This window comes from Octodon degus, unplaced genomic scaffold, assembly GCF_000260255.1.
Source record: "Octodon degus isolate 3935 unplaced genomic scaffold, OctDeg1.0 scaffold00348, whole genome shotgun sequence".
Taxonomy (NCBI): Eukaryota; Metazoa; Chordata; class Mammalia; order Rodentia; family Octodontidae; genus Octodon; species Octodon degus.
Window position 1 is genome coordinate 337,524 of NW_004524924.1, and position 21,956 is coordinate 359,479.

Genomic DNA, 21,956 nt, shown 5'->3' on the forward strand with positions numbered 1-21,956 from the left:
TATCCTGAGGCATTTTCTGAACATTACTAAACTACAAATATAGAATCCTGTTACCAAACAAAGCTGTGTACAGCCGTAATGACTTTGTCTCTGGCTTTGTTAGTAGGCAGCTTTTTGTTTTACTGTATTGCTTTAATGAGAAAGTATTGATGGATATGCTGGTACAGTGTCTAGACACAACCTCAGGAACCAGAAATTATGGGGGAATACGATGAGAAGAATTTTTCCATGGATTTGCCAAAATAGAAATTAACTGAGAGGATTTTTTTTTTTTTTTTTTGACACAGGGTCTCACTAGGTATTTCAGGCTGGCCTCAAGCTGGCTGTACAACCCCTAGGGGACTCAAACTCTTGGCAATCCTCTTGCCTCAGCCTCCTGAGTGCTGGGATTACAGGCATGCCCCACTTGGTCCAGTTTAAAAAAATATAATTCTTCATCCTGTAAAATACATTGCTCTTTGTGTAGCTCTCTTCATACCAAGCCACGTGGTCTCTGGCCTTCGAAATCTCGGACTTCCTATCTTGCATTTAAAGGAACTCAGAAACTAGTGCATAACATTCCTATAAAGTGGGAAATTTTTTTTGTTCACTACAATCATGCCAAAAGAAAGATTTGTAATGAAAAACATTGATTCTACAGATGTATCAAATTGAAGAACACTTAATTGAAGACAAATACGGTGATTTTACAAAAGTAAACCCACAGTGTCCTATCATTGTTACATATTTTTACAATTACTGAAATTCTCTTATTTTCTAAGCCAAAACATAAATATAGCTTTTTCATTTTCTAGATAGTTTCAACAATGTTGTCCTTACAATTGAAGGTACCTACCATTTGTTTAGTGAATTATACAGTATTTTAAATGTCTTATAGTATATGTGAATTTAAACATATTTACTAAATATATTTATTAACATAATGCTTATAGGCACAGTGAAAACTTTAAACAAAAATTTGGTAAAAACTATTTAAAAAAAAAAAACAAAAAACCTTTGTTGTCGAGTGTAGATTTTCTCCAGTGCGTTTGGTCGCTGTAGCCCAGGCAAAACATGAGCAGTAGGCTAGACCTATAAACGGCCAAGAAGAGGAGGAAGAGGCATGTTCTGAGTCTGTTTCTTATAAGTGAAATAATGACTAATTCTATATGTAAGGCTGGGCTTCGTGCTTGCCAGGCAGGCGCTCACAGCACGGAGCTATAGTTCTGTCCTCTACTTTTAAATTTTTTTTATAATTTTACTGAGAAACAAATACAATGACATATTTCAAAACCTATTACTATCACAGTCTCACGACTTAATACATTGCATGTTGTTGTCTTAGTGGTTATTCACTGGACAAGATGCAGGCATAATATTCTGCCTACAAACACTATTAGAACAAATCTCTCTATTCAATGATCCAAGAGAATGCAGCTGTGTATCTATCTTAACTGTTTCGAACCTACAGATACAAAATGGTCGTTCATTTGTATCCCCCTTTTTTTGTTGAATTTTGTCGGAGAAGAGTATTCCATTGTCATTTAAATATTGTAGGTGCATGAATTCAGCAAAATATTCCAATGTAGTCCAGTAGTCCATAATAGTAGTGGGTGTTCTGTAAGATTAGTGATGACAGAAGTTTTTGACTTGGATGGAGCGATGACTTAGCAGAATAAACACTTGCCTGGGAAGCGCCAGGGTCTGAGTTCAATCCTCTGTTCCGAAAAAAAAAAAAAAAAAAAAGCTGTCGACTTAAGCCTTTTACAGCTCAGCATAGTAATATGGCTTCACCCTCTACACTCTGTTCCCACACTTCTCTGCTGGATGGTCAATGGAGAAGTTCTCATCATTTCTGTACCTTCTGAAATAATCTCACCTAGCATGTTAGTTTTTATGAAAATATAAATAAGAAAGTAAAACAGGAAATGGAAGCCTATATTGTAAAAATATAAAACTTTGATATAGATAATTATAACCTTTCAAAGTATCATGATTGTTTCATGAGTAGCTCTAGTAAGCTGCCATCTTAAAGGTCACTATGTGCATTCAGTATACACAATTAAAGAGGTTATTGCATTAAACAGCTATCATGTTAACTGCCATTTGTGTTCACTCTTACTGACATTTTGCAATATATTTTGCTTATACTTTTCAGATACACTTGGAATTTTTTTTCCGTATTTTTTAGGGAAGGGCCGACAGAGTGTTCAGAATCTCACTGCTAGATGGGACTCGTAGTGATCTGCCTATTGCCAGCCTCCCAAGCGCTAGGACTACAGGCGCGCTCCACCACGCCCAGTCTCAGTTGCTGTCTCAGCGTGCCCCAGACCCTTGGAGTTTTTTTTTTTTTTTTTTTTTTTTTTTTTTTTGTCTTTGGAAAAATCTGTTAATAAAGGGTGAGAAGCAGAAAAGAGATTATGTAATGTTTGTCAACCTCATCCTCTTTTTTAAAAAATTAGACTTGTTAAAATATCTGAAATGCAGTAAATAAAACTACCTGTCAAATTAATGTCATTTAAAGCTTATATTTTGTTATGTTTCTCGTGAAAAAGTTACAATTGCTCGTAAAATATATAAAGTCCAACCTTACTGAAGAAGTAGAGGCACACTCTGTTTCCATATCTGAAAGTTCTCTTTATGTTTTTTAAAATTAATGTCTTACAGTTTGAAACACCAGTCCTACTAGCAGTATGCCCTGCTTTTCCTGCTAAGTTAGAGCTCTCAGCGTTGACTCTGTGCTTTTGTCAACAGATATTCCACATGACCTATGACCTCGCCAGCGCCGTGGTGAGGATCTTTAACCTCATCGGCATGATGCTGCTCCTCTGTCACTGGGACGGCTGTCTGCAGTTCCTGGTGCCGCTGCTGCAGGACTTTCCGCCAGACTGCTGGGTTTCTCTGAACAGGATGGTTGTAAGTAGTTTATGTTTTCTTCACAGTTGCCTTTTCAACATTTGATTGAAAGTTTTTAAATATTTATACTAAAACAATCTGATTTCTCCTCCATAGTTGTTTTTAGGAGTTTGTATGTCCACAGGTGAGAAATCACACTGTACACCTTTTTCTGCACAACTAAATTGCATTTTCATGTTCATGCAAATACACGTGTCACATGGTAACATTTTGAATGTCTGAAACATGTTTTATGTGAAAGGTATAAACACGTGAATGGAATAATGATTCAGCGTTCCTATTCCTCAACTTTCATCAACTTGTATTATAAGAAGTTCGTCTTTGTTGAAGTTGAAATTCACTTCTTTCTTTCTTTCTTTCTTTCTTTCTTTCTTTCTTTCTTTCTTTCTTTCTTTCTTTCTTTCTTTCTTTCTTTCTTTTTGCGGTTCTGGGGATTGAACTCAGGACCTTGTGCTTGCCAGGCAAGTGCTTATTCCACTAAGCTATCTCCCCAGCCCTTGGTTTCTGTCTGTCTTTGGAACAAATTTATTTTTGAGATGAGCTTTTATCTTTTTCTCCACATTTAAACCATTTTGAAATTTTACCGGAGAGGACAGAAAACAAGTGAATCTTACATTCAGATTTAAAGATCAGAACGCCTTTATATTGTGGATGTTAGCGGTATGAAAGAAACGACCACCGTTCTGGGAGCGCGTTCCTTGCGTCGGATCATCGTGCTCATGTCGCCAGTCTTGAGCACAGTGTTCTGAAACTGTAGTCTTAGAAAGCCTTCCATCACGATGACAGTAAAACCATCGAAGCGTGTCCATACACAGAGGGACTCCTAAGGGAGGAATGAGGATCAAAGATAAGTAAGAAGGATCCTGCACTTTACTTGCTGTACACAAAGCTCTGTGCTTCGTAATATGTGGGCTCAATCCAGTTCTGTAACAGCACAATGGAGCATGCTTGTTGTCCCTGCTCTGGATTGTGGGCCACTGATAGTTCGAGTAGTCCAGCGGCACCCAGTAGTCAGACAGCAGCGAGGGTGCACATGCTTTGACTCCAGAACTTCAGCTCTGCACCACACCAACATGGCTTATTCTGCTTCATTATAAAGTACAGATAAGAAAAGAAATAATAACCACCAGCCTTAGTGGCCCTGCTCTAGTTGCTGCAGAAAATCTAACACCACCATTTGGATTCAGACAGTTAAAAATAGCAACACTGATGTTTTGTAGCTGTAGAAAAACAAAATCAAATTAAGAAAGGAAAACATCAGGGCCAGGGATATGGCTCAGTGGAATCAGTGCTTCCCTGGCAAGCACAAGGGTCTGAGTTCAATCCCCAGTTCCGCAAAAAAAAAAAAAAAAAAAAAAAAAAAAAAAAAGAAAGGAAAACATTGAGAGGTGAGATCAATATGGGTGTCATTCTTGCATATGAGTTTAAAACTATGCCATTATTTGGCTTTTATGCTAAATTATTTATGATGAAGATTGATGTTTTTACCAAATACCTCTTATTCTCCTTCATATCTTTCATTTTAAATGATTTATTCCCATATTATTAACAACTATATATTTTAAATCCTTTTGAACTGTATTAGCATTTTTGTCTTCAGCCATATACATGCATATACATATATGTATATATATATTGACCCTTAGTTATCTATATATAACCTACAAGAAATTCAAAGTCAGTGCTGTAGCTATATTTTATCTTATATAGCAAGCATCTATAATGCTTGCTTTTATAATTTCTATATCAAATTATTTCTTCAAGGATAACATTGGTAAAGTATAGCTAACATTGATAATTTACTTATATATTCATTCTTACATTAACTGTTAACTGTCTTAAGCGTGCATTTTATTTAATGAAAGTAAACTTTATCCCTTTCAACTAATTTATTGTATTTATAAGTTCCTCATTAAAATAATTATTTGAACATTTGAATAATTATTTTTAAAGGAATCACTCTTAGCCATGGTGCATGACTTAATCCAACCAGGAAGAAAATACTGACTTTGAAAGCATAATATGAGCAGAGATTAATCTTGTCATTCATAGTATTTGTTTCTCCTTCATTCAAGAACTAAGTCTAAATTATTAAATTCTATCTGAATAAAAACCATGGTTTAGCAGGTAGTTAATGTTCAACAAGATTAATTATGTTCTCATGACATTTGTGACCATGCCTATATATGTAAAACAGTTAAATTGTATTAATTTATAAGAAAAGAGGTCGAGAGTACTGAGTTTAAATTACAAAGAAGAAATAATCATCTTAAAAGTACAAAAAATAAAAATAACACATTTTAACTTGCATTATGATTTGACTGAGTCTCACATGTCCAGCGTAATACAAGAAATGCCATTGCAGAGTGGATGAAAGGACCTCCCGCTAAGCGGGAGGCTATGGAGCAAGGCTTCCCTGAGTGAGCTCTGCAGTCCACCTCCGGGGCCAAGCTTGACGCCAGTGAGACTTGGCTGTGTGTCCTGTGTTGGTGACAACTTGCAAGCTTCCCGTACACATGCTTTACACGTTTACAGTCATCTCAGTGCTCCATCTGCCGATCTGGATCTGCTCTTGTAGGTAGAACATGCTGTACTGTGAGCTGTGACATCTAATAGTCCTTATTTACAGGAAGCAAGTGACAGATTCATACCAAATGAAGGATAAATGACATCATAATAAATACTGTACAAAATTTTCATCATACTGAAATGGAGAAAATGCTAGAAAATGGGTTCAGCCATGTAGTGCGTGGCTGTACTCAATAAAAGATGGTGGTACAGCACATCTCTACTTATGTACCCATTTGCCTCGTCTCAACATACCATTATCCATCAGAGTAAATGTGTTAGGATATCTTTTCTGATTTATTATTATTTTATTTATAACATTATGTTTAGCCATGCAAGCACTACATGGATAAGAAATATTTGCCTAGTGTTGTATTTATATAGGTAACATTACAGTCAAAACAATTTAAACCAACTCTAGGGTTTATGATTGAAATGGTTTTTTGTTTGTTGTTTGCTCTTATGGTGATTTGAAGGAATCTACGAATTGCTGACGCGCACTGTTCTTGGCAGCAGGTCATGCGCTTTACACGCGCGCCACCACTTGTAAGCCAGCCTCCAGGCGTTGCTAACTAAATAAAAACAACTGCTCATAGCTGGAAGAGGGATTGCCAGGACTTGAAAAACATGTATCAGTGTTAATTTTTATGCATGGCGGTGTTCTACCTTTGATAATGCTTGCTTTTATAATTTCTATATCAAATTATTTCTTCAAGGATGAGTAATCAGTCAGTCAGTGCATGCATTATAAATCCAGCATACTCTAGATTAGTGAAGTAAGTCCACATTAAGGAACATTAATGAGGTAATAAAGTTTCCTTCTAAAGCATAAGATCTATAAGCCAAAGTATCTTGAGATTGTTGGAGAAAAACAGATATTAAAGTCCTGTAAGGATGCAATTAGTATAATCTCTGTGGAAAACATTAAGAGTTTTCATTTAGCAAAGCCCAAGTTAGCACTTCACTTCCCTTCCATTTTGGACAATGTGGTGGCCCCACTTACTAGTAATCAAATGTTCACGCACTTTCCAGCCGCTCCCTGTTAGAAGGAAGCCCGTGGAAGCGTGGGTCCCGGGCTCTGCTTCACAGCAGCGAATTCATCTGCAGATCTGACATTGAAAATCTCCAGTTGGTTTTTCTCTTCTAGAGGCATGTCTTAACTTGTAAATCACAACATAACAATGCCTAACCTGACTTACTGAGACAAAAACAAAGGGGAAAAATGATCAAATGCAATGTAGAGATTCACACTCCAGAATTGTCTGCACTCCTAAAAACTCTGACATTAGACAGATTATTCAGATGTCCTATCCTCAGGTTCTTCGGCTAGGAACTGAGTGTATACTACTGGTTCTTCTGCTTATATGACCTAGCGACTATGTCTTTGTGCCAGATAATACGCTAGATGCCCAACATAAAACAGAGCATCAGACGAAGTCCCTCTTTAGGCTCACAATGTAGAATGCTTTCATTTACTAATACTTCTTTTAGGTGCAAAAACCTGCAGAGTTGAACAAAATGTAAGCTCTCCTAATGAACGAATTTACAACCCAGAATAATAGAAAATTATACTCAATAGCCAGTCATGTCAATCTGAGTGGAGCCCCTGAAATGCTCCTCCTATCCGCGGAGTCCCCAGTATGGACAAGCGCTGATGAAGTGCTTCGTGCATTTCGTCACAAAAGCACATCAAAAACACTGAAGCGCCTCCGCTGAGCGAACGCTCCGTCAGACGTCTTCACCTGCCCCTTCCCCCGGTGTAGCTCTCTGCAAAGTGTGCTGCTTCTCACCCCTCCAGTGCTGTGCCCGTGGTGGCCCTTGCGGTCACGATAAATCCTCTATGGAGTAGAAACTCAGTTTGCAAAGCCACGAACCTGGAAGGCCTTTATTCTGGCTGCTGCCGGCTGATTTTGCAAGTGAAACGTTCAGCGTGCTGGCGATCTAGACACGTCTGTCACAAGCAGAGACAAGCGTGCGGCTGCCACTCTGAGTGTGCCCTGGAGAGAACGGAATATGAGGGACGGTTTGCGCGTACCTCTTATTTCCAGTAGACAATTTTAGGAGAAAAGGCCGCTGGCCTTATGCATAGGTGAGTCCCGTATACAAATAGAATTCAGAAACCCGGATGAAAGGGTCACCTCCCAACAGTCAGGCGATGTTTAAAGCCAATGTCAAAGTGACTTCGCTTTTTGTGTTCCAAAGCCCAGTCAACAATTTGCATAACAATTGGTTCACATAATATAAGTAAAGTAATATAGCTAAGAAATGAAGACAAACCGGTTTCCTTGCTTGACGCCTGGTAATTTATTTTAGACTTGGAGTTGTATACACAGTAGGGATCGTACTGATATGACAGGACTGACTGTCTTCTAAATAGAATATACTGTCTCATAGAATTCTGAAAAGTCCTCACAAAGGTGAGTAATTTGCTGACAAATCATTGTAGCTTTACTGAAAAAAGCGCACTCATAGCTTCTGGGAGTTCTACCAACGAAGTAGGTCAGCAGCCTGCTGAGGGTTGTGGTTTCTCCGCGGCCGTCCTGCTGCTCTGCATTAGGAAGGCTCTCGATAGCTGCTCCACAGCACATCAGAGCAGAAACCCTCGCAAAGGGCAGACTGCTCTCCCTTCTTAGCAATAGATTTCTTTATGGCAGCAGCTGTGTAAAAATAAATTTTAATCAATTATCTTGTTTTCAATAAAAGCTGCATTTTAAAAACTTTTAACTTGAATTTACAATTCCCTAATGCAGAGGAATAAAAAATATTGTTCACATTATGGAGTGGTTTTGAGTCCATTGAGTTGCTTCTGTAATATAAAACCAAACTTTTTTCTCAAAGAGATTAATTCTTAAGTATAAATATAAACATCACTCATGAAATTACCTCTTCAAAATAAGTGATATTTTACTAAAACTGGAGAAAACAACAAAAATTTTATAGCCTAGCATTTCATCAAAAAAAGATTAATTTACTAGTCATAGTCTTTCATTGGTTGTCATATAAAGTCTTGATCCAGTTTTGAAACTTTTGCAAAAACAGTCTAAAGGCTAACTGTTATGTCACCATAGATCTTCTTCCTTTTTTTTTTTTTTTTTTTTTTGGCGGTACTGGGGATTGAACTCAGGACCCTGCGCTTGCCAGGCGAGCATTTATTCTAATGAGCTGTCTCCCCAGCCCACTGCAGTTCTTCTAAGTGGTTAAAATGCATCCACTTTACAAAAGCCTGGCTCCATTGCTGTAAATCCAGAGACAGAAGCTATGAGAGCTGGTTAGACACCGCCTTTCAGTCAGTGCTGAGCCCAGCGCTGTCCTCTCCTCTGTGACCCCTGAAGACTGTCACTGGGTTGGCCCCAGGCCAAGCCGGGCTTATGGGAAGCATCTATTAATTTCAAAGCTTTCGATATGTAGGTTTTACCTACATGGAAAACCTTTGTGCTTTGTAGATGAGCACTGATTGTAAAGTGTCTCTTCTTAGGTTGCCACAAATCCAAGGAATTTGGCAGAATTTAACTTTATATTTTTTCTCATTAACTTTATTGAACATCAATAATTATATAGCATAGTAAGAATTCTAGACAAATATTGAAATGTGAAAGATATAAGATGTAGACAGAGTGAATTTTGGAGAAATATTTCTGAAATGAATACATAGCATGAGATTAATCATAGATTACACATTGTAAATTATTTATAAACTTAAATAAATATAACAATAAAAATTGTCCAAAATAAAAAATGAAAAAGAAAGAATTTACACATCAGTCATATAATAGTTCATTCTATGCCAAAATCAAGAATCTTGTATTCAAATAATCAGAATTCTCAAAGTAGAAAGGGGTAGGCAATGAATATTTAAATATTAAAATTTCTGTTTTAGTGGAATTAAAAAATAAAAATACCATGAAGTATATCTTATATAAAAAATATTAAAATTTCTGAATTTCGTTGAAATTGTAGCACCACATTTCCAAGAAAAATGAACCTTTTGCACAAGAAATTTGAATAAAATAATACCAAGATACACAAAAATGAATTTGTCCAAGCTAATTGTAAAGAAAAAAATCATTAAAACATATACATAAAAAATACTATCTATGGAAGAACGAAATTAAATAACACTTTATTCCACATTAGGAAAAAAGAGAACAAGTGTGTAAGAAACTAGATTACTTAATTCAAAGGACTGAAAAAAAAAGATCTGTCCTCACTGAATTTTATGCTTAGCACACATATCTTTGAAATCTAAAATTAAAATATTTTCCAGTTATACAAACTTGAAATATTCTAATACCTCCAGATGTAGCATATAGAAAATAACAAAGAACGTAATCCGGAAGGCAGGAGAAGTTGCTGGATGGTCCTGGATAAAGAACAAAGAGCTCTCAAATTATAGTTATGCAGAACTATGTAAAATATAACTATATTAGATGAACCCTTTTAAAAGGTTATTGAAGATTTCTACAAAGCAGTATCAATCTTATGTCAGAATATTCACATATTTTTTTCATATAGATATGTATGTGTAAAAGACAAGAAAGAATATATGGTTGATGGAAAATGGAAGTATACTTTTTAAAGTTTCTAATACTAGGAAAAAATATCATACCATGTCTTATAGGTAGATTGTAATTCAAAGATACAGTATAAATCTTAAAACAAAAATTAAGATTAAACAATATTTCAAAAATTAGTTAAATATTAATCAATTAAAAATTAAATATTTCAAAACAATTGAATTTCATTTTTCTTGGAAATGTGGTGTTATATGTTCAACTAAATTCAGAAATTTTAAATCTTTAAATATTTATTGCCTATCCATTTCTACTTTGAGATTTCTAATTATATGAATAATCGTTTCTTGATTTTGAAAAAATAAATAAAATTTACTTTGTTTAACTTAAAAAACCAAAAAATTAAAAAAAAATTGAACTAAGAAAAAGTTTTCATGATAGTAAAGCATTACTAAGAATAAAACAACATAAATACTGAAATGGCAAATATATGACTAGCACTTCTAACAGTTTGGGGATAGGATATCGTGCAAAGTTCTAGTGTGTCGTCAACATGGACAGTGTTCATGGTGCTTACTGGTGGCCAGGTGTCACTTGTGGAACTGAGCTGCTGCTATTTCCTTGATATCTACCCTGTAGACCCAGATAGAATTATAACCCATAATGTGCAGGACAAGTCTAATTGTAGAGTATGCTGATAGAAATATCTTGCTGCTGTATACAAAAGAATAATTGAAAGAGTGCTGTTGCATACCTCTTTTTCTCCTGTGTTTAATAGTTTGCCCTATTTGGTGGTTTTTTTCCATTCTCATTCATGGAGTTGTGGTCATTTTGATTCCTCTCTAGAATATCTTTTATTAGCTGTGTAGGATTGGCTTTGTCATCATGAAATTCTTTAGTTGTTCTTTGTCATGGAAGTATTTCACTTCTCCATTATACTTGAAAGAGAGTTTTGCAGGGTATATCACTCTGGGTTGGAATTTGTTTTCTTGTACGACTTGAAGTACTTTGCTCCATGCTCTTCTTGACTTGATGGTTTGTGAAGAGAAATCTGCTGTTACTCTGATAAGTTTTTCTTTAAATGTGATCTGTTTGTTTTCTCTAGAAGCTTTTAATATACTGTTCCTGTGCTGAATTTCTGGGATCTTGATTATCATATGTCTGGGTGTGGTTTTCATTGGGTTTGTGTTATTTGTAGTTCTATATGCTTCAGTTATCTGAATGTCAGATTGCTGCCCCATATTTGGGAAGTTTTCTACTATTACTTCTGCCCATATTCTTTTTATATAATTTGTATTGACTCCTTTCTCATTGATGCCTGTTAGTCTCATGTTGTTCCATTTGCATCGTCTTGCTTATGTTGAATTATTTTTTCCTGCATCCTAGTTGTTTTTAAGAGACCTTTTCTTACCTTTTCACTAGCTGCAGTGGTGTGTTCAAGGTCTGAAAGTCTATTTTCACTTTCATTCAAATGGTTTTGCCAGCTTGTGATTGAGGTTTGAATTTCTTATGTAGCACTTTGAATCTGAAGCATGTATTCTATTTCTTTCTTATATTGTTCATTCAATGATTCCATCATTTTTCTATTTTCCTCTATTTTTAAAATCAGTGTCTTCTTTAAAAGCACTTAGTACTACTTTCATTACAGTTATCATTTCTTTTTTATTTCAGAAATTATTTCTGATCTGATTTCTCTATACCTTTCTGCAGCTGTTTCTTTACTTCACACACTATTATCTCAGAGATTCCAGGTGTGTGATTTCCGGTTTCTTCTGTGCTATTGTGTCTTGCATTTGCTCTGGGTGTGCTTGCGGCCTGAGAATGCATTTTGTTCTTTCTCTTTGTTACTTTCTACAGCACTGTCTTTTGACCGTTGGTGTAAAATTTTGATAGAGTAATTACCTTAGCACCAGATCTGGATCTACCAAGTTCAAACTCGTCCAGATGGGTGTGGCCTGGGTCTGGCTGCTGCGCTCCACTTCTTCCTGCTGCAGCCCTTGGAGGTGAACCCTCTGTGCCACTCTGGCAAGATGTTCTGCTCCTGTATCAGCTGGGGAGCTCTTTCCTCTAGGCTCTCTTCAGGGAGTTCTGCCCCAGGGCTCCACACCAGGCTTGTCTAATGGAGGCAGTTCCACTCACACTCCCGGCCTGGGCTCTGGGTAGAATGAGGATCCAGCAGGCCTGGTAAGTGTAGAATTTAACTTTACTTGCATTCTCAATTTTTTTATATGCTTAGGAGTATGCGACTTTTAAATAATATTATTTTGAATCCTTATAGATTTGAGATAGTAACATTGTTTTTAATTTTAAGATCAGTGGAGTAGCAAACTAGCAGCTTCTTACTGTACTCTTTTAGTAACATATATGAACCCTACACAGCACATATAAAATTTGTGTGTTTTCTAAGTTAATGATTATCATATATAGATATAGATATAGATATAGATATAGATATAGATATAGATATAGATATAGATATATACTAGTTTTGATACAGGGTCTCACTATGCAGTTCAGACTTATAGTGATCCTCCTTTCTGAGCCTCCTCAGTGCTGGGAGCACAGGTGTGCACCCCCATGCCCGGTTTTCGTGGCTGGGATGGTGTGCCTGGGTTCTGGAGACAGTTGGACATGCAGTAGCAGGGATTGAACTCAGGGCCCTGTGCTTGTCAGGCAGGCACTTAGACCACTGAGCTATCTTCTCAGTCCCACTCTTTAATACAGAAGAGACATTTATATAAATAATATGTATCAGCTAAGCCACCCATTTTCAAAGTACCTTATGAAAAGTTACATAATTATTTCTTATATGAAAGACTCCATAGGAGTTTTAAAATTTCACCTCAACATTTTTCCTACTCTCATAATACTGATAGCAATATGTTACTCTAGGAACAATGGCAGAATATGAGGTTACTCGTCATGCAATAAATGAGATGTACGATGGGATAGCAAGAAGGTCTTTTGAATGCAAAGGACTGAATTCAATTTTCAACATCAGGAAAAGAAGTATAAAAAAGAAATTGAAATGCATGCAGATTTATATACAATGAACTAGATAAACAAAAAATTAGACCAGATAGTTCTTGGTATTTTCTATATCAATTTTTATGAAAAAGTAATGTGTTGCAATTTCTAAAGTTATTTTTTATTTAAGAGGCTAATATACACAAACAGGCTCATTTTTTTTAGTGAGTTAATGTTCTAGAGAAGTTAGATGACCATAGAATTTGAAGGACACAAACAATCATGACAACATTTTACAGAAAACTTAAAAAGTTAATTGAAAGATGTATAAACCAAGTACCTAATACAATAAAGGAATTTTCTCCTCAAGGCTATGTTCCTGCCACCGAAGCAATTAACCTTTGTCACCGGGTTTCTTTTGACTCCAGGTTTGTCTCTTCTGAGGTAAACAAAACTGGCACCGTTTATCTTACCGATCTACTGTTCATTCTGCAGGGCTCCTTCTTAAGGTCATCTGTTTATAATTCAAGAAGTAAATGACATAGGCTTATGCATAAATTTCTACCAGTTTTTAATAATCACCCATCACAATATCTTGTAAAAGTTATGACTTTTTACAAGGTATCTGATACTTTAGATGTGTCGTCAGATGTTGTTATTATTTAGTCATTTATTTCAGGCAGTTTTGTGATGTCTATCCATAAAGTTGTGCAGCGAATTGTATTGATAACTTCCTCATCATTTTGACAAAATACCCTAACCCACAATTTAAAAGAGATATGTATTATTTTGTTCATAATTTAAGTCCTGGTCACCTGTCTCCATGCCAGGCACAGGGTGGTGCCTCAGTGGAGGAAGCCACTAAAGGGGCCAGGGACGAGGCTCTCCTCCCCCAGGTCCTGCAGCCAGTGACCCTCCTCCCACGCACTTCAGTGAACTTCCTGCAGCACATTCAGCCCCCGAACTGGGCTAATCCACAGACAAGAATCCAGAATCTGCATCCAGGCACTTTCCACATCTGAGAATTTGAGGGGACATTTTCAATCTAAAATACAGCCTTCTACTTCTATCCCACAAGACTCGTGTCTAGTTTTTTGGCATGTAGTTTGTGTGTAAGGATCCCCATGGCATTGAGAAGTTCACCAGTGCTAAAATGTCCAAGTCCAAAGTCCCTGGTACTGAAGGCAAACTCTGCTGTGAACACCTGTAAAAATGAAAAAGAAAGTTAAATATAGTGTGGTGTAAATATTCCCTTTCTAAGAGGAAGAAAGAGAAGTATAGAAAGGAATCTCATCAAAGCAACATTGGAGCTCAGCAGGACAATCATTAAACCTTGTCATTCCATGTCCTCCACTGGGACAGGCAGTGGCCATATGTGAAGTCCAAAGGGATTAATTGGTCTTGCTCATGTGGCGCTGCTCATTGTCCTCCTCATTGTCTCTCTCAAGGGCAGGCTTTGTTACATCCTTGTGACTTTCCTCCAGAGGCAACCTACATTCCTGACATCTGCAGCTTCTGTGGGTCATTATTGCATTCTGGCTCCAGTCTCACAGCTTCATGTATTATTGCCTCAGGTTCACACTCCCAGGCATCCCAGGCCTCACTTTGAAATCCAAGTTGGAGCCTTCCTAATCCCACAACTCTTACCTAACCAACTCCAAGACTGCGCCAAATTCTGCCACCAGCCTGAGCAGCAGCAAGGCCCTCTTGGATCATGGCTGCAGAGACCTCTGAATGATTAGACAGTGGATCCTTGAGAGGAATCATAGAAAACAAATTCCCTAGGATACCCTTCCCAAAGAGGGAACCCAGGGGAGATTTTTTCAAGTGAAATATTTACACGTTTCCCCCTTGATTTGTGATACCTGGGATTCTCCAAATATGTACTTAAGATGCCCTCAGGACATCTTTCCTATTGTGTTCAAAATACTTGGCTTATTTTTAAGTCTAATATTTCGATAAGCATGCTCTTTTTTGCCCCATGTTTGTGAGTGATTCCTTTGTAATTAAATCAAACATTCCATGATGAATTTTTGCCTTACATATTTCACAATAAAAAGTGAAGCAGAAGGGCCAGCGACATAGCTCAGCAGCCTGGGTGCCTGCATGGCAAGTGCAAGATCCTGAGTCCTATCCCCAGTACCAAAAAAATAAAAAAGGTGTATCAGAAATGAGGGAAGTCTGTGTTAGCAAAAAATGAAGGCATTTATTGGTTAGGAGTAAGCGATCATGTTCTGAAAGGAAGGATGGAGTAACCAAGCTAAGTGTGGGAAGTGGTGCTGTGAATGAGCACAAGCTCACCCTGAAGCTTTTGCACCTACTAACAGCTACTAATTTTGCCACCTTGGACAAGTGAATTCATCCCTTCGTACCTTGCTTTCTTCATTGCTATTGCTTATATGCAGATGTCCCTCCAAAGTGTCACGTAGCAGCAGGTGGGGATCTCTGGAGGCGGCTGCATCTAGGGCCTGTGATGCTGGGCTCAAGTTCGTGAAGCCGGAATTGGTTCCCATTGTGATGTGAGGATTGCAGGTGCTGGGGCTACCCTTTAGGCAGACAGCGTGGGGGAGTATAGGGAAGAAAGCAGACTGCTGTGACCACTGCTTGTTGCTTGTCAGCTGCCGCTTGTGGCCTTCTACCTGCCGTGAACGATTTCTTCTCTGTGTTGCCTCGGTGCCGTGCTGCTGTGCCTTGGACCCAGCCACTGTAGCTGAAATCTCAGCAAACTGTGAGCCATTTAAATAAAGCTTTTAGTCTTTAGCCATGGGCATTGGGCCTTTTGTCTCAGAAATGAGAAGCGCAACTGTAAGACTGCGGTTGTGATCTTACTTCCCCCACAGAATTTCAGGAAAATGACCAGACAGGCGAGGTGAAGTGACACCTCCTGCCGTGTGCTCCAGGGCAGCTTGCAGGTAGAGGCTGTTATCCAGAGTTGTACTCGTGCTTGTACTAGAGTAGATTTCTCCTGTATATGGATTGATACGCATCTCTCTTGTTTAAAAAAAGTAATGGCGTGATATACCTGTGAATAAAATCAGATAAGCAGAATAACTAGAAGCAGGAGAGTAAAGAACTAGAAAAGGAAAGTTTATAAGGTGCAAGCCTGGTAAGGGAAAAAACAAAGTTCGAATGTAAGACGCCTCTTTTCTTTAGCTGCCACCTACAGCGTACTAAACAACATGCCTGGACCCATAGAGGAGCTTTAGAGAATATTTAAAATGAGAAGCACATTAATGGTGTTTAAAAATAGTCGGAGGAAGGACCAGGAATTGCATAACACTCCACTTGGGATCCAAAAAATAATATTAGATGGCAGAATGTAAGTGGAATATTTTTAGTCTTATTTAATATTGTCTCCCTCAAAGTGCAATATGTTAAATGAATAGATGAGGATAAATTTTATGGAAATTGACCTCCAAGTTGATCTTTTTGTATTCCAAATGAGCTGATTGCCCTGACTCATTTGAACTGCACCTTAAAATGATGATGTCAGAAAAGAAATGGTAGACTAATTACACGTGAGCTTTGCTAAACCGTGAGCATGGGGGAAGAATAATTTTACCATGAAGTATGATAATAACATATAAATTTTCAAAGAGAAAAACCAAGATAGATATCAAAAATGGGATGTGATATGTTTGAACTTGATTCCAAGTAAGATTTTGTAGCAATTTATAGAAAGTATTTGTTAGCAGTGAGAAAACACAATGCGGTGGGACCGGAGAAAGCCCTGGAGAAAGCCCTGTTCTAGTAGAAGCTGCCTGGAGCAGGCGAGACGCTTTTCTCACTTTTTTGCCTTTTTGGGGGAGCTCAGTGAAGCATTGTTCAGCACATATATCAGACAATAACAAAGTTTGAATGTGAGATGTCTTATGGCACAGGTGGATGAGAAGCCTTTTTTGAAATTTTTTGGAGACAGGGTCTTATATACTTTAGGCTGGTTTCGAATTCACTCCGTAGCCCAGGCTGGCCTTAAGCTCACAGAGAACTTCCAGCGCAGCCTCCAGAGTGCTGGGGTTGCAGTGCGTCCTATTATGCCCAAGTACTATCCCTTTTCTGAGACAGTTTGCACTGTTATATGTGCTTTGACAAAGCCTTTTCACAAGGTAGCTCAGGATGCTTTATTATGAAGTGTTTGGAGTAACAGAGTCCAAATGCAGTAGAAAGAGGTGGGTTGCTATCTAATCAACTACTCTGTGCCTCTACATTACAACATGTGCATGGACAGATGCTCTTACAGAAGACACTGCGGAGGCAGACGCAGGCGGGTTTGTACTTTCAGGCCTCAGGTCCTTTTTAGCGTATTAATCCTACTTGGCTGAAGTCTGTATTAGTAGGCTTTCCTGTCACAGAGACAATACTCAACACTCACAACTTTAAGGAGAATTTAAGTTGGCTCATGCTTTTAAGGAATTCAGGTTTTTCTCATCTGTTTTCAAGGGAGATACACCATGACACGGGTGGGTGGGAAGCCAAAGATGTTCATGGCAGCAGTGGCAGAGAGGAGGGGTCGGGACCACCTGTGGTACCCCACGTCAGGCCTCCCCAGTCTGCACAGATGCCCCCGGAGGTTGGCTGCACAAATCTCCAAATCATCATAATTAAGTTTAACCACCACAAAGACACCAAACAGGGAGCTAACACAAAGCAAAATGAAAGCGTTGCTGTGGTAAATAGCAATTTAGTGATTTAGGATATCTTAAAATGTAGGAAAACCTAAGCCAAATAGAATGGGTTATTCATGGAAAGCAGAGGATTGCATACCAGGGCTGAGGAACAAAGGAGGACTGAGTACAGGAGCAGCCAATGGCTCGGCCAACAGCATGAGCAGTTCTTGGGCCATTTGCAATTGTAGGCTCACCATGTGGAAATAGTTTAAGCTTGTTTTTTTACGTGATTAAAAACCCTGAACTTTTGTATAAGAAAAAGGACTAATATTTTAGGTGTCATGTACCCAAAATTTTGAATTATATTCTCTTTTACTTTTTTTATTAATTTTATTGAGAAACAAATAGCAATGAGACAGTTTCGAAACAGGTTAGTAGGACAGTTACAATAATGAATACGTCGCATATTGTTTTCCTAGTGGTTATTCATAGTACAAGATGCAGACATGATATCCTGTCCAAACACTACTAGTACAAATCTTTCTTCTCATTGAATTAGGAGAAAGTAGCTATATGTTTATCCTAACTATTCTGATTCAGGAGATAACTATTGTTTGAAATATAAACACTCACTTTTTTTTACTTTTATATCTGAGGTGATGCTTTCCAAACTAAATCAGTGGTGATTTATAAACTCCTCGGCATGTTGGATAAATCAGGACATGTGAGATATCAATGATTAACTTTGTTTTATCACTTTTCTTAAAAGTCTCCCTTGGATATTTGACAAACTGGTCAAATATTAAGAAAACTTTGGGCTGGAGATTTAGCTCAGTGGCATAAGTATGCCTTGGAAGTGCAAGGTCCTGAGTTCAATCCCCAGATCCTCAGTACCAAATAATAATAATGATAATAATAATAAAAGAAAACATAAAAACACACTTACATATTTTGAAAAACTAGTAGAAGAGTAAGAAAATGAAATTATACCACACTGAAAAAGACTTTTTTTTTTTTCTCTCACAATGAATCCTTTCTCTTATGTAGATTGAAAATATAGGCCCATTACTATCAAATGTATTTCTGGTTTTGGTATTTCTCTTACTATGCAGCTGGGTTTGCTAATAAATTTATAGTATGTTGTGGCAGATTGTGTTGATCTTTGTTTAAAAAACTCAGGTACTCATTCCTCCTATACGTCACTGTCATCATGCACGAAATATGTTCATTCTATTTCTTTATCACTAGTAACAGGAAAATATGTAAAATAAAATAAGCTATCCTAGGTCTGATTAGTCATTTGTGAATTCCCATTGGGAACATAATTCGAGGAAAATTGAATTATAGGTTAACTTGCGTGTAGAAAGTCGAGTGGCATAGTGTACACGCAAGGCCCTCTCCTGCCTAGCTGTGCTGCGTCCCCTTGTTTGTTCATTCTTTTTGCTCTAGTCAAATTATGGGTTGGTGCAGATTCCTGCAGGCGTCCGTCTCAGGTGGAGATAAGTGCTAACCAGGGAGGCATCTCCTCCTCTGTCTATGAGTTTTTTGTGAAATTACATTTATTTGCAAGACCGAGAGGAAACCAGGCAGTCAAGGAGTTGGGGAACTATATGAAATTTATAGCCCACCAAGCAAATTCCTGTAACCCAACTTGTTGTGAATTAATACAAAATAAGAAATGCCTTTAATTGAATTCTTTCTCTTTTCCCTGTTATCTGGTGCACAAGCCATTGTTAAATGGCAAGAGAAATGGAAAAACGTGTCTGCATGTTACTCTAGAAGTATTTCTTGGAGATAGAATGGATATAGCTTCTGCCTCACTTGGGGCCCCGTCCTACGCCTCTCGGCAGCATGCATGGGTATTCAGATGGTCAAAAACTATTGGTTACCAAGTGTAAATTCAATACAGTTTACCACATTCCATTTGACATGATTAGAAAGAAAAAAATTCATCAACTTTTGAAAACCAAATTCTCACAAAAGGATCAAGAGAAATCAGAAAACTTCCTTGTATATAAAAAAATACTTTATTTTATTGAACACAGAAAAAATTTCCAAGCATATGATAAACAAAGGTTATCAAGTCAAATTATCTTGACAAATATAGTTTATGACGTGGATGAATTTTTTCACAGTTTGATCACTTGCTCTGAGGAGAGCCAGGTGCCGTGTGCACTGCCTTTTGTAGGGCAGAAGGATAGGTATAACATCAGAAAACCTGGATTGTCATTCAAGGAATCCTTTAATACATTCTTTAATCTAGTGAATGAGTCTTACTCTCTGTGGCCTCACTGCCCTCATCTGTAAAATGGAGGAGTTAGGTAATTAATAGCTAACCTTAGAATTCTAGTATCAACTATCAACCAAATAAGTAAGATAAGTAAACTTGCAGGTTCGAAATAAAATCCGGGTTGGTGAGGCAGGGCCTGGCAGCCCAGGCTTCCCCTTGCAGTTTTCAGAGGCTCTGTTAATATAACTGGAAACATGGAATGACAACCCAACAGACTTGATGGGCTGTACATCTATGGTGTTTGCACTATAATATTCTGAAGTTTCTTGGTAGAAGGGATTTGATAAAATATACGCAAATTGCCATGGTAAGAGAGATACAGTAAATGTAGTAAATGACACAGGTATGCTAAGTGTAGAGCCATCTTTTGGCTTAAGCAACAGATGTTTCAACGAAGCGTAACATCTGGAATACTGTTTATAGTCAGCTGAGTCTAAAAGTTCGTTATTGATTATCCGTCTTGGGCTTAGAGCTGATTGGATGAATGCAAACACTCTGAGCAATCTGCCAATGTGAGGTAAAAAGCCCAGGCATGAGCCGAGCGTGCCAGGCCGAGCCCTGCCCGCTGACCTTCACAGAACCATACAGCAGACTGCGCCCAAGTGCCTTCGTGGTCACGCACTTACAGGTGTGTCTGTTAAATATTTGTAAACGCAGGGAAAACGGAATCTTCAAAACTTCCAAACAAAATGCTAAAATGATCGTGTCTTCATTTGTATTTAAATTCCTTAGTTGATGTCTTAGACAAAATACTGGACGCTGAGACAAACTATTTGATGCTTAAAATTAAGGAAGGGAAGGTTGAGCCAGCCCGCAGTTGGCGACACGGTGTTCAGTCCGCGCTCGCTGGCTCCAAGGCTGGGGGCGCTGCGCAGGGTCATACAGTCGCGGTGTCCGGAGACGGCGAAAGGACGAGGGCACAGGCACACGCAGTGTCGCGCAAGGCCACCTGCGTGAGGGAGGCGGCGGCGCCACCCCGCAAGCCCGGCGTGAACGCGGGCCAGCCGGTCACGAAGGCTCGCTCAGCCGCCGCCTCCACGCGCGAGGCGCTGGGGTGCAGAGGGGCAGCTCTCGGCCTTGTCTCGCTCACTCCTTTTTTTTTTTTTTAGATTTTTGGTTTCTTGGGCAAAATCTATGAAGAAGGCCCCAGATTTGAAATATATCTCTCAGATACACGTATCTGCAAGATTTCATTTATTGCAGATTTGTCTTTCCAGATATGTATTTTTACACAGCTCTACTGTAGTTAACACCTTCAAAGTGTTTGAGTGGGTTTATTTGGTCTTTCATCAATATTTGTGAGCATTAACTCTTCTTTAAAGAATACAAAATGTATGAGAATTTTGACTAGTATATTGCATGTTATAAAAGTCTCATGTAATACTACTTTTTTTGAATTATAACCTCATACTCCCCATCTAGAGAGATGTTATGAGTAACTAGCTTACTGTCCAACAGATCTATGTAATTTATTTCTATTAAATTTAAGCATCAATAATGAAGTCTAATTGGCTGAGTCTTGTCTAGAATTAAAAATATAATATTATTTTAGTGATAGATTTTTCTAGTTTTCCTGGAACTTATTTATCAAAAAACAAAATCTCTTTTTTTTATTTTACTCAAAACTTAATTATGTATTTGGTTGTCCAGGTTTTGCAGAGGAATGTAGAAAAATAACCACTTTAAAACAATTTTAAAAGTGAAATATACATTTCATATATCAATTATGTTCTGCAAGAGATGCTTCTGAAAATTGCACTTTGTAATATCTAAGCTTCAATCATTCACTTCATATCAATAAATTGGGGAACAATTTGAGTTTTTTTTTTTTTTTTCTGTGTTTTTTAGGGAAGGGTCTACTTGGTGTTCAGGGTCTCACTACTAGATCAGACTCATAGTGATCCGCCTGTTTACAGCCTCCCAAGAGCTGGGATTACAGGTGCACGCCACCACGCCCAGTCTCAATTGTCACCCCGAGGGCAGGGCCAGCATGTGCCTGCTTGCAGGCACTTTAATACGCTGAGCTATTTGGTAGGCCCAACAATTTGAATTTTCCACACTAATAAATTTTTTAATGTATCCATTAATGATGTGATAGTGTATTCTCTTAGTTTCTTT

General features: G+C 37.9%; 1 protein-coding gene across 1 annotated transcript in view; it reads left to right on the plus strand.

Moving 5' to 3' along the window:
• LOC101580344 (potassium/sodium hyperpolarization-activated cyclic nucleotide-gated channel 1) overlaps positions 1-21,956 on the plus strand; it is a 375,264-nt gene that overhangs the window by 192,965 nt on the left and 160,343 nt on the right. The window contains exon 3 of the mRNA XM_004648037.1: positions 2,734-2,895. Within this exon, the coding sequence (XP_004648094.1) occupies positions 2,734-2,895 (162 nt within the window). The remainder of the gene's footprint in view (positions 1-2,733; positions 2,896-21,956) is intronic.